Here is a 12,502-nt window from a genome sequence, read left to right as displayed (position 1 = left end):
GAAGAAAAAGAAAGAAGGAAGGAAGGAAGGGAAGGGAAGAAAAAGAAAGAAGGAAGGAAGGAAGGAAGGAAGGAAGGAAGGAAGGAAGGAAGGGAGGAAAAGAAAGAAAGATTTTTTTTAAAAAAAGACCCAAAATTAAAAATTCAGTGGAGTGGTTCAACAGTAGATATAAACTAGCAGAAGAAAAAATAAACTTAAAGATAGATCAATAAAGATTGTATAATCCAAAGAAAAATAACAAAACTAAACAGAGCCTCGGAGCCATCATTATACACATCATTCAGCATACCAACAAATGCATAATGAGAGTTTCAGAGGAAAGGAGAGAAGCACGGGCAGAAAAATATCCAAAGAAACAATAACTGAAAATTTCTCGGCCGGGCGTGGTGGCTCAAGCCTGTAATCCCAGCACTTTGGGAGGCCGAGACGGGCGGATCGTGAGGTCAGGAGATCAAGACCATCCTGGCTAACATGATGAAACCCCATCTCTACTAAAAATACAAAAAAAAATTAGCCGGGCGAGGTGGCGCGCGCCTGTAATCCCAGCACTTTGGGAGGCTGAGGTGGGCAGATCACGAGGTCAGGAGATCGAGACCATCCTGGCTAACATGATGAAACCCCATCTCTACTAAAAAATACAAAAAACTAGCTGGGCAAGGTGGCAGGCGCCTGTGGTAGCTACTCGGGAGGCTGAGGCAGGAGAACGGTGTAAACCCGGGAGGCGGAGCTTGCAGTGAGCTGAGATCCGGCCACTCCACCCCAGCCTGGGCGACAGAGCGAGACTCCGTGTCAAAAAAAAAAAAAAAAGAAAATGTCTCAAATGTATTGAAGAACACCAATACCAACCCATACATCCAGAAAGTTCAATGAATTCCAAGAAGGAAAAAACACAAAGAGATCAAAAAAAGACATCACAGTAAAAAGGTAGAAGTTAGAGACAAAGAGAAAATCTTGAAAGCCACAAGAGAAAAAGTTATCATCACCTACAAGGGAAGCCTAATAAAACTAGCAGCTGACTTCTCAGGAAAAACAAGGGAGGGCAGAAAGTAATGGGATAACACATTCAATGTGCTCAAAGGAAAATAAAAACCTATCAACCAAGAATTCGATATCTACCAAAGTTATCTTTTGAAAATGAAAGAAAAATAAAGCCATTCCTATATTTAAAAAATAAAAGAGAGAGAATTTGTTGCTAGCAGGCCCACTTCACAAGAAATATAAAAGGAAGTTCTCTAGGCTAAAAGGAAAGGACCACAGGTGGTAATTCAAATCCACAGAAACAAACGAAAAGGATCAGTAAAGGTAATTAAGTAATTATAAATAACAGTAATAAGTGCATTTTTTTCTACTTTCTTAACTGATGTAAAAGTCAAAGGAGGCTGGGCATGGTGGCTCACACCTGTAATCCCAGCACTTTGGGAGGCCAAGGCGGGCAATCACCTGAGGTCAGGAGTTTGAGACCAGCCTGACCAACATGGCAAAACCCCATATCCATTAAAAAATATATATACACAAAAAAATTAGCCAGGTGTGGTGGTGGGCGCCTGTAATCCCAACTACTCGGGAGGCAGAGGCAGGAGAATCGCTTGAGCCTGGAAGGCAGAGGTTGCAGTGACCCAAGATCACGCCACTACACTCCAGCCTGTGCGACACAGCGAGACTCCATCTCAAAAAAAAAGGCAAAGTAATAATTATAACAACATAATGCAAGGTTTGTAACATAAATACATGTAATATGCATAACAACAAAACCACAAGAAGGGAGAAAAGAGAATATGGGTAACATTTCTATATTTTACTTAAACTAAGCCAGCATAAACCTGAAGCCGATTCTGTTAAAATGTACATGGTAAGCTCTAGGGCAACCACTAATAAACTATCTCAAAAAACACACTAAAAATGTCATTAAAGACATCTAAAAAATTCATTAAAGAAATCTAAATGCAGCTGGGCATAGTGGCTCACACCTATAATCATGATACTTTGGGAGGCTGAAGCAGGAGGATCACTTGAGGCTAGGAGTTTGATACCAGCCTGGGCAATGTAACAAAACCCTATCTCTACAACAAATAAAAGAAACTAGCCAAGTGTGGAGGTGTGTGCCTGTTGTCTCAGCTACTTAGGAGATTAAGGCAGGAGGAACGCCTGAGCCCAAGAGTTCAAGGCTGCAGTGAGCTATGATCACATGACCAGACTCCAGCCTAGGAGACAAAATAAGACAGTGTCTCTAAAAAAAATAAAAAATAAACTTACATGCTTCGTTACAAAATATTCACTCAATGTCAAAGAAAGCAGTAAAGAAGAAATAGAGAAACAAAAAAGATATTCAAGAAGGTCACAGAATACAAAATAAACATTTAAAATTATATTTTATATACTAGCCATGAACATATAGACATAAACATTTAAAATACAGGTTGAGTACCCTTCTCCAAAATTCTTGGGACTAGAATGTTCCAGATTTTGGAGTTTTTCAGACTTTAGAATATTCGCACATACATAATACGGGATCTTGCGCACGGGACCCAACTCTAAACACGAAATGCACTTATGTGTCATAAATACCTTATGCACATAGCCTAAAGGTAATTTTATATAATATTTTAAATAATTCTGTGCATAAAACAGTTTTCACTGCATGTGTCATGTGAGGTCGGGTATAAAATTTTCCACTTGTGGCATCATGTCAGTGCTCAAAAAGTTTCTAATTTTGCAGTACTTCAGATTTCAAATTTTCAGATTAGGAGTGTTAAACCTGCATAATATCATTTACAATCACTTAAAAAAAAGAAACACAAAACATGTTACCAGAATTATATGCTGAAAATTACAAAACACTGATGAAAGAATCAAAGACCTAAATAAATGGAAAGATATACTATGTTCATAGATTGGAAGAGTCAACATAATAAAGATGTCAACTCCCTGCAAACTAACATATGGGTTTTAATGTATCCCTATAAAAATCCCAGCAAAAGTTTTTGTGTGTTAGACAAGAGAAAATATTATTTCAAAATTTATATAGAAAAGCAAAGGAACTAAAACAGCTAAAGCAATTTTGAAAAGGAATAATATAAGAGGAATCAGTCTATCCAATTTCAATACTTACTCTGTAGCTACAATAATCAAAACTGTGGTATTCACAAAGAAATGGACACATAGATCAATGGAACAGAACAGACAATCCAGAAATAAATCCACACAAATATGCCCAACTAATTTCTGACAGTGGTACAAAAGCAATTCACTGTGGAAAGACAGCCTTTTCAACAAATGATACCAAACCAACTAGCCATTCATATGGGAAAAAAATAAACCATGACCTAAGTCTTACATGTTATAAAAAAATTAACTCAAAATGGATCACAGACTTAAATATAAAATGTAAAACGTTTAGAAAAAATATATGAGAAAGGCCGGGCACAGTGGTTCACACCTGTAATTCTAACACTTTGAGAGGCCGAGGCGGGTGGATCATGAGGTCAGGAGATCAAGACCATCCTGGCTAACACAGTGAAATCCCATCTCTACTAAAAATACAAAAAATTAGCTGGGCGTGGCAGCATGTGCCTGTAGTCCCAGCTGCTGGGGAGGCTGAGGCAGGAGAATGGTATGAACCTGGGAGGCAGAGCTTGCAGTGAGCCAAGATAGCACCACTGCACTCTCCAGCCTGGGTGACAGAGCAAGATTCCATCTAAAAAAAGTAATATATATATATATAAAAGAAAAAATGTATGAGAAAATCTTCAGGCTCTAGGACTAGGCAAATACCTTCAATATGACACTAAAAGAATGATTCATAAAAGAATAAAATGACAAATTGAACTTCATCAAAATTAAAAAATTTTACTCTGCAACAGACCCTGATAAAAGAATGAAAAGAAAAACTACAGACTGAGAGAAAATAGTTGCAAATCACGTATCTGAAAAAAGGTTTATTACCCGGAATACATAAAGAACTCTCAAAACTTAACAGTAAAAAGAAAAAAAATCCAATTAAAAAATAGACAAAAGACATAAAGGGACATTTCACCAAAGAGATTCAATCCATGGCAAATGAGTATATGGAAAGACTTACAACATCATTAGCCATTATGAAAATGCAAATTAAAAGCAAAATGAGACATCACTACACACCTGTTAGAATGGCTAAAATTTAAAATAATCACAACACTCAAATGCTGGCAGGAATGCAGAGAAACCAGATCATTCATACATTGTTAATAAGCATGTAAAATGGGGCCGAGCATGGTGGTTCACACCTGTAACCCCAGCACTTTGGGAGGCAGAGGTGGGTGAATCACTCGAGGTCAGGAGTTCAACACCAGCCTGGCCAATATGGCAAAACCCATCTCTACTAAAAATACAAAAATTAGCCAGGCATAGTGGCGGACACCTGTAATTCCAGCTACTCAGGAGGCTGAAGCAGAAGAATCTCTTGAACCTGGGAGCCAAAGGTTGCAGTGAGCCAAGATTGTACCCCTGCACTCCAGCCTGGGCAAAAGAGCGAGACTCCATCTCAAAAAAAAAAAAAAAGAAAAATGTAAAATGGTACAGCCATTCTGGAAACAAATCTGGCATTTTCTTAAAAAACTAAACATGCAACTACCATACAACCCAGGAATTGCAATCTTGGGCATTTATCCCAGAGAAATGAAAATTCACAGCCAGGCACAATGGCTCACACTTGTAATCCCAGCACTTTGGGAGGCCAAAGCAGGTGAACTGCTTGAGTCCAGAAGTTCAAGACCCACCTGAGAAACATGGCAAAACACCATCTCTACAGAAAATATAAAAATTAGCCAGGCATGGTGGCCTATGCCTGTGATCTCAGCTACTTGGGAGGCTGAGATGAGAGGACTGCTTGAGCCCAGGTGGTTGAGGCTGCAGTGAGCTGTGACTGCGCCACTGCATTCCAGCCTGGGTGAGAGAAAGAGCCTATTTCCAAACAAAGAAAAAAAAAAAAATTACATTCACATAAAACCTGTACATGAATGTTTTTAGCACCTTTATTCATAATAGCCAGAAACTGTAAACAACCCAGTTGTACTTCAACAGGTTCATGGGTAAACAAACTGTGATACATCCACACCATAGAATACCACTCAGCAATGAAAAAATAAAACTACTAAAAAGCTTGGATGACTCTCAAGGGATTCATGCTGAGTGAAAAAAAGTCAATCCCAAAAGGTTATAAACTATGTTTTCATTTGCATAGTATTCTTGAAATAACAAAAATACAGAAATGGAGAATATATTCGTGGTTGAAAGGAATTCAAGGGAGGGTGCAACAAAAGGAAGATGACTTGGCTATAAAAGGGCAACATGAGGGATTCATATAGTAAAGTTGAGCATCTTAACTGTATCAATGTTAATACCCTAGTTGTAATATACTATAGTTTTGCAAGATGTCATCATTGGGGAAAACTGAGTAAGATGTACAAGATATCTGTATTCTTAAAATTTCATTTAAATCTACAGTTCAAATATCAAGTTTAACAAAAATAAAATTTTAATGAAATTGATATCAAATAGCATGTACCAAAATAAAATCAAGTACATCAGTTTTGTCCACTGAAAGAAGTAAATGCTTATTTTTACCGTCTGATATAATATGTCTAAAAATTTGAAAGTGAACTATACAGCAGTAGAGCATAGTTTGGCTTCTGTAGAAGTCACTAATACTGAGAAATATGCAAGATGTATAACATGTCTCAAATGTTTCAGAAGTTTTCAATATAATTTACGGCATAACATGCAATGTATATCACAATATATAGTAATACTACTCTAATAGCAGTTTGTGTTTTTTTTTGTTTGTTTTTACTTTGAGACAGCCTGTCACCCAGGCTGGAGTGCAGTGGCATGAACTCAGCTCACTACAATTTCCATTCCCCCACCCCGGAGTTCAAATGATTCTCCTGCCTTAGTCTCATAAGTACCTGGGATTACAGGCATGCACAACCACACCCACCTAATTTTTGTACTTTTAGTAGAGACAGGGTTTTGCCATGTTGGTCAGGCTGGTCTCGAACTCCTGACCGCAAGTGATCCACCCACCTCGGCCTTCCAAAGTGCTGGGATTACAGGCGTGAGCCACTGCGCCTGGTCTCTAATAGCACTATTGACCCATTCAGTGACCAAATTCCTGGAATCTAGAACAATGCCTCGCACAATAATTATGTACTGAATAAGATGATGTTTACTAATATAACATCAAGCTCAAAGCAAATACCACCAATGCTTTTTTCATGCAGTACTAAAATTGTATACTGCTTTCTATGCAAATGTTTTAGTTTTATGTGCAAATGTAAATTTACATAATTATCATACAATTAGAATACACTTTTATAAAGAGTATTTACATAAACACTTTCTTTCAAGTGTCATAACCTAAATTATAGTTACCTTATTTAAAGCATGTCCAACATGAGGGTCACCATTTGCATAAGGAGGTCCATCATGAAGGCAAAATTCTGTCTTTACTTTTCTTTCTCTTTGCCATGAATAAAGTTCTGAAAATCCACATTTCTGTTTAAAAAGAACAATGATACCTAAACATCATATAAATACATACTCCTGAGTCTAACCATAAATAACAGTCAACACTTGCTTATTTCCATTCCAATCCATTCCATTCCAATCTACTCAACTCTGAAACACAAGGTGAGGTTTCTGAAATGCGTGTCTAAGTACACATCTCTTAAAATCTTTCAGTAGTTTCCCCATACACCTCAGATTGAAGTCTAAACTCTACATGATATGCAGGACCCCACAAAGGTTTAGTTCCACTAAGTTCTCGGGCATTCTCTCATCACTCCCCAGGCTTCACTCCTCATCCCCGCCATGTTGAAGGACCTGCAGATTCCTGACACACATATTCTTGCTATTCTTTGGCTGCAATGCTTGCCATTCCTCAAATCTGGGAACAACGTGCATGGCAGTCTCACTTCCCTTCCCTCACTTGCTGTGATCTTGGCCAAGTTACCGTGCACTTATGGGCCTGCTTTCTCATCTGAAAAAAAAAAAAAGTGTTAATATCCATCGTACAGGGCTGGTGTGAAGATTAAACGAGAAAACATTTGAAACTGTCACTCTTTCTGGCATACAGAAGGTACTAAAAAGCCTTTAAAAAATTAGATGAACTCTGTCAGAGTATTTAGGCTAAGTATATTTACCTAACCAATATTCCAAGAATATCAGGGATTTTTAAAGACTAGAATTACAGAAACTAACAAGAGGAATCTCTGCCCTTAGAAAGTTCAGTCTAGGCTGGGCACAGTGGCTCACGCCTGTAATCCCAGCACTTTGGGAGGCCGAGGCAGGAGGATCACTTGAGGTCAGGAATTCGAGACCACTCTCGCCAACATGGTGAAACCCCATCTCTACTAAAAATATGAAAATTAGCCGGGAGTGGTGGTGCGCACCTGTAATCCCAGCGACTCGTGAGGATAAGGCAGGAGAATCGCTTGAACCCGGGAGGCGGGGGTTGTAGTGAGCCGAGATGGCGCCATTACAGTCTGGCCTGGGCGAGAGAGCAAGACTCTGTCTCAGAAAAAAAAATAAAAATAAAAAACCCAATCGAAAACAGGAGACAGACATATGGTCTATAAAGGGGACTCAGAGGAAGTACTGCTACTATATATTTCAAACGAGTCATAATTCCAACTAGGGATCTAAAAGATCCAAAAAGTGGGCTTCAACTTCCCCTTCATTCATCATAATTGAGGTTTTTAAGGTTTTTTTTAAGGATGGGGGGGTGAAGCTGTCTAGCCAATATGGTCTCGAACTCTTGGCTCAAGCGATTCTCCCGCCTTGGCCTTTCAAAGTGCTGGAATTACAGGATTGAGCTACCGCGCCCAGCCTGGGTTTTTATTTACATGTGGACATGTGAATTTACTTTTTACAAGGCACTGGAAAAGTGCCCAAAGTCGATCTTTTTTGCCTACGACAGAAATGGGACATACGTGCGATACATGCTGGTATCTGAGCATCACTAGTGACCCCTTAATTTCCCGCTCCGGAACCTGCTACAAAGGAGGGATTCATCTAGAGATTTCTTCACTTAGGTTTTCAGCCCACAAAATCTGTGCGAAGCAGATGAATGCCGCCGATCTGGTCACACCCCTGCCCACCCATACCGGCATGGAGCACAGAGGTGTGGCTCCTGCCCAGCGCCCTGTGCCCGCGGCCGGATCGGGTCTCTCCGGAGGCCCTGCGCCGAGGCGGGGCCCGTACCTGCTGGATCTCCAGCTCCTTGTCCGGCTGCTGGCGGCCCAGCAGCTTCATGGGGAAGCTGGTCTGCGGCAGCAGCACCGTGTCCCGGTATCTACTACTATTCGAGTTTGGCTGGTGGTTACTGGCCCCGGAGACCGACCGCACCAGAAGCCTCTTCGTCGCCCCTTGCCATCCAGGGCTGCAGGGAAGGCGGGGCGTCCCCCACAATCTTCGGGCAGTGGCCAGGGCGGCCGCCTCCGGCCCGCGAGGGCGCAGCCCCCAACGCATGGTGTGGCAACCCCTCAGCGCCGGGTCCTCCGCTCCCGCCCCAGCTCAAAGCAGCAGGACCCCAGGAAACCTAGGCGAGCCGAATAAGAGGGCGCACGCGCCCCGGGAACGGAAGGGGCGGGAAGAGAGCGGCGGGGAGGGGCGGGGCGGTGGACACCGCCTTCCCGGAGTCCGCGGAGACTGAGCCACCTCCGGGTCTTCCTTGCAGCCGCCGAGAGGCGGGCTCAGATTCACGGGGGCGGGGAAAGGTGGGGCTCATAGTCCAATCACTGTGCCCTGCTTTTTAAAACTATATTTTTAACACAACATAGCTATAATTGTATCACTTTAACATGTAGCCAATAAGAAGTAACATATTTTACATATTCTCTTATATGAAGCCTTTGAAATTTGACAAGTACTTTGCACATACTGCACATCTCAATCTGGACTAAACTCATGGCAAGGCCTTAACAGGCACACTTGGGTAATGACTACCATTGTGGGCAGCACAAAGTTCAGTGAAAATATTGTAAAATAATAAAATTTCAGCAAATCTAGTTTTAAAGATCTAATTGGCTATCATTAGATATTCCTAAACCTTTCTACAAAATAGAAAGGATCTCTGATGAGCTGAGGGGGCAGGGTGAGGTTTATAAGCAGAAAAGGTTGAAGAAAGCAGAAACAGGGAAGGAAAAGCAGACGCCATTCGGCTTAATGGATTTGGCTATCATCTCTCCTGATTTCCTGGAACGCAGACCTTACAAGCAAATAGACTAGTGCAGGAGCTCAGTCCAAATCAATGACGTCCCATGAATTTTAACAATATTATAAAACAATCTAATCTTTTTTTTAAGATTCCCTAAATCCCTGTTATATCCCACTCATAGAATAGTTTGGTGTGTATAGCAACTTCTGCTCCTGTTTCTGACAGATTCTGCTCTATTTGGTTGTCCAATTCATAGTAGTTCACAATTGTTACCATTTCATTGTAGAGTATACATCTTGGGAGTAGCCCTCCTAATCATAAAACACAACATCCAGAACATTTACATAAATAAGAGGAACAGATTTTCTACAAATATGAAAATATGTATATACCAAAAAAAGATACCAGAAAGTGAGAAACCAAGTGACAAATAGAAAGCACTCAATCAATGTCAGCCTTTCACCAGTCAATGACTCCAGCTCTGTACCTGAATTAACTCATTTAATCTTCAAAACCAGATGAGGTGAAGACACAGCATACCAAAAAACCATGTGCGATAGAAACTATGAGTATTTCCATTTCACAGATAAGGAAACTAAGGCACATAGAGTTATATAACTTGCTCAAGATGATACAACTAAGTAGCACAGCTGGAATTCAAACTCAGATAGTTAGATTCCAGTGAGTGTGCATAGCCACCATCTTATGTTGCCTTCCCTACACTATACTGTGGAAGAAAGTATTTGCTACACATTAAAAAATAATAATATACAAAATGCATAACGAGCTGCTACAGATCAAAAAGATAAATGTAAACAACCCAATTAAAAAAAAAAGGATAAAAGAAGCTGGACACAGTAGCTCATGCCTATAATCCCAGTACTTTGGGAGGCTGAAGTGGAAATATCACTTGAGCCCAGGAGTTTGAGACAACCATGGGCAACATAGGGAGACCCCTGTCTCTAAAATAATTTTTAAAATTAGCTGGATGTGGTGGCATGTGCTTGTGGTCCTAGCTGCTTGAGAGGCTGTGGTGGAAGGATCGCTTTAGCCCAGGAGGTCAAGGTTGCAAGTGGGCCATGATCGCACCATGGCATTCCTGCCTGGGCAACACAGTGAGAGCCTGTCAAAAAAAAAAAAAAATATATATATATATATATATATATAAAGTGATATAATTTATGTACATTTTGCCACTTCCCAAAAAGGGTCTACTTAACTCACAGAGTTATTGTGAAAATCAAATAAGAAGTAAAAGCCTTTTTAGGATAGGCGGGTGGCTCACACCTGTAATCCCAGCACTTTGGGAGGTCGAGGTGAGCGGATCACCTGGGGTCAGAAGTTCAAGACCAGCCTGGCCAATATGATGAAACCCGGTCTCTACTTAAAAAACAAACAAACAAAATTAGTCCGGCGTGGTGGCGCGCCTGTGGTCCTAGCTACTTGGGAAGCTAAGGCAGAAGGATCGCTTGGACCCAGGAAGCGGAGGTTGTAGTGAGCCTAAACTGCGCCACGGCACTCCAGCCTGGGCGACAGGGTGAGACCCTGCCCCCTCCCCCAACCACGCCCCCCAAAAAGATTCCATCTGTACAAAAAAAAAATTTAATTAGCCGGGTGTGGTGGCGCGCACGTGCACCAGTAGTCCCAGCTACACGGGAGGCTGAGGCGGGAGGATGGTTTGAGCCTAGAATTGGGAAGGCAGCAGGGAGCCGTAATCGACTCTGGGCGATAGAGCCAGCTATCTGTCTCTTAAATATATGTATATGTTTATTTTATTTATATTTTATATATTATATATTTTTATATATTTTAATATTTTATATATATTTATGTATATATAAATACACACACATATATATTTTTAAGAGACAGATAGCTTGCTCTGTCGCCCAGAGTCATTACGGCTCACTGCTGCCTTCCCAATATACATATATATACACACACATATATGTGTGTATATATACACACACACACATATATTTGTGTATATATACACATATAGATATGCAAGCATCTTCAACACAATTCTGATAAAGTTGCTTTGTTGTTGCGTAGGGGTTGGAGGTGGAGGTGTGTGTGATGGACCTGCTGAAGCCTGTCCACGGACCGCTAGGGGTTCTAAGTTAAATAGCCACAGAGCGATATCACTAATCCAATGAACATTTTAAAACAGTGAACTCTACGAAGTGGGCTGGAAGACAGGTGAAACCAAAACCAATCTTTTTTTTTTTTTTCTTTTAACACACTGTTGCTGTCTTAATGTTTTCTTTCTTTCTTAGGTTTTCTTTTCTTCTTCTTTTTTTTTTTTTTTTTTTTGAGCCAATCTTTGAAAGTTGACAACACCTTTCGCTTTTATTTAATACAACAGGTGACTTGCACCTACGGAGAGCTTGGAGAAAACACGGACAAGTGGTATTTTCCCGCGGATCAGGAGTCTAAAGACGCCGTGTTAAATCACTGTTGTGCGCTTGCGCGGAGTTTCCCGCATGCTCACAAGCTGAGGTAGGGCTGCCATCCATCTCGAAAGATTTATTGACAGTGCCAAAGCTCGGTACTGGACACGACGAGGGACCTGGGTTTACGATAACGCGCTTTTGTTGCTCCCGAAGTGTCTTTGGTCCAACGTTGTTCCAGGTTTGTCACCGTAAGTTTCTCTCCTGCCGGTCAGGGCAAGAGCCAGGTAGATAGGATTTATGTTACATAAAATAAAATAAAAAAGGTTTATGTGAATCAGATTGCTTCTCCAGATATTCTAATTTCGAACTTGGACTCTTGAGTGTCAATATTTTAATTGTTTATCTGTGCTTTTATTTTCGTGATCCGGAAGGTTTTTATAGCCATATATTGTAGAAATAACAAGACAAACCTAGACATTGAGTTCGTTGATGCACCCAAATTTAGAAACTGCTTGGCACCTAAAAGTAAATTTATTTAAATAGCAAATATTCGTCCAACTGCCATTTCTGCATATTTGTAGGTTTGCGTGATTTATTTGGATTTATCTGGAAATGTAATTACTGGTTCAAAAGATATGTATGTTATACTTTATTAAGATTCTCAAAGCTCTCCTAAGAGGGTTCACCACTTTGCCAACAATACTCAGGAACATGTTCCTTCACACCCTTGCAAACTTTCTTTCTTTCTTTCTTTCTTTCTTTCTTTCTTTCTTTCTTTCTTTCTTTCTTTCTTTCTTTCTTTCTTTCTTTCTTTTTTTCTTTCTTTCTCTGCTTCTGCTTCTTCTTCTTCCTTCTTTCTTCTTCCCCCTTCTTCTTCCTTCTTCCTCCTTTCTTCTTCTCCTTTCCTTTTTTT

The 12,502-nt window shown here is 40.5% G+C and overlaps 2 protein-coding genes across 7 annotated transcripts in view; one reads left to right on the top strand and one right to left on the bottom strand.

The window, feature by feature from the left end:
* Positions 1 to 8,620, bottom strand: part of IARS2 (isoleucyl-tRNA synthetase 2, mitochondrial) — a 77,095-nt gene extending 68,475 nt beyond the window's left edge. The window contains exons 1-2 of the mRNA XM_011929458.1: positions 8,239 to 8,620; positions 6,409 to 6,531 (exon numbers count right to left, since the gene is read on the bottom strand). Coding sequence (XP_011784848.1) covers positions 6,409 to 6,531; positions 8,239 to 8,505 — 390 coding nt within the window. The 5' untranslated portion in view covers positions 8,506 to 8,620. The remainder of the gene's footprint in view (positions 1 to 6,408; positions 6,532 to 8,238) is intronic.
* A 2,931-nt stretch (positions 8,621 to 11,551) lies between these two features.
* The window catches only part of BPNT1 (3'(2'), 5'-bisphosphate nucleotidase 1), a 36,881-nt gene continuing 35,930 nt past the window's right edge, over positions 11,552 to 12,502 (top strand). For 3 of the 6 annotated variants that reach the window (XM_011929454.1, XM_011929455.1, XM_011929452.1), the window contains exon 1: positions 11,552 to 11,827. The gene's annotated coding sequence lies outside the window, so the exon portion shown is untranslated. Of the gene's footprint in view, positions 11,874 to 12,502 lie in introns of all 6 variants that reach the window. The other 3 variants (XM_011929457.1, XM_011929456.1, XM_011929453.1) reach the window with 3 other exon arrangements.

This window comes from Colobus angolensis, unplaced genomic scaffold, assembly GCF_000951035.1.
Source record: "Colobus angolensis palliatus isolate OR3802 unplaced genomic scaffold, Cang.pa_1.0 Scaffold81, whole genome shotgun sequence".
NCBI classification, from domain to species: domain Eukaryota; kingdom Metazoa; phylum Chordata; class Mammalia; order Primates; family Cercopithecidae; genus Colobus; species Colobus angolensis.
This window is presented reverse-complemented; position numbering and strand designations above follow the sequence as displayed.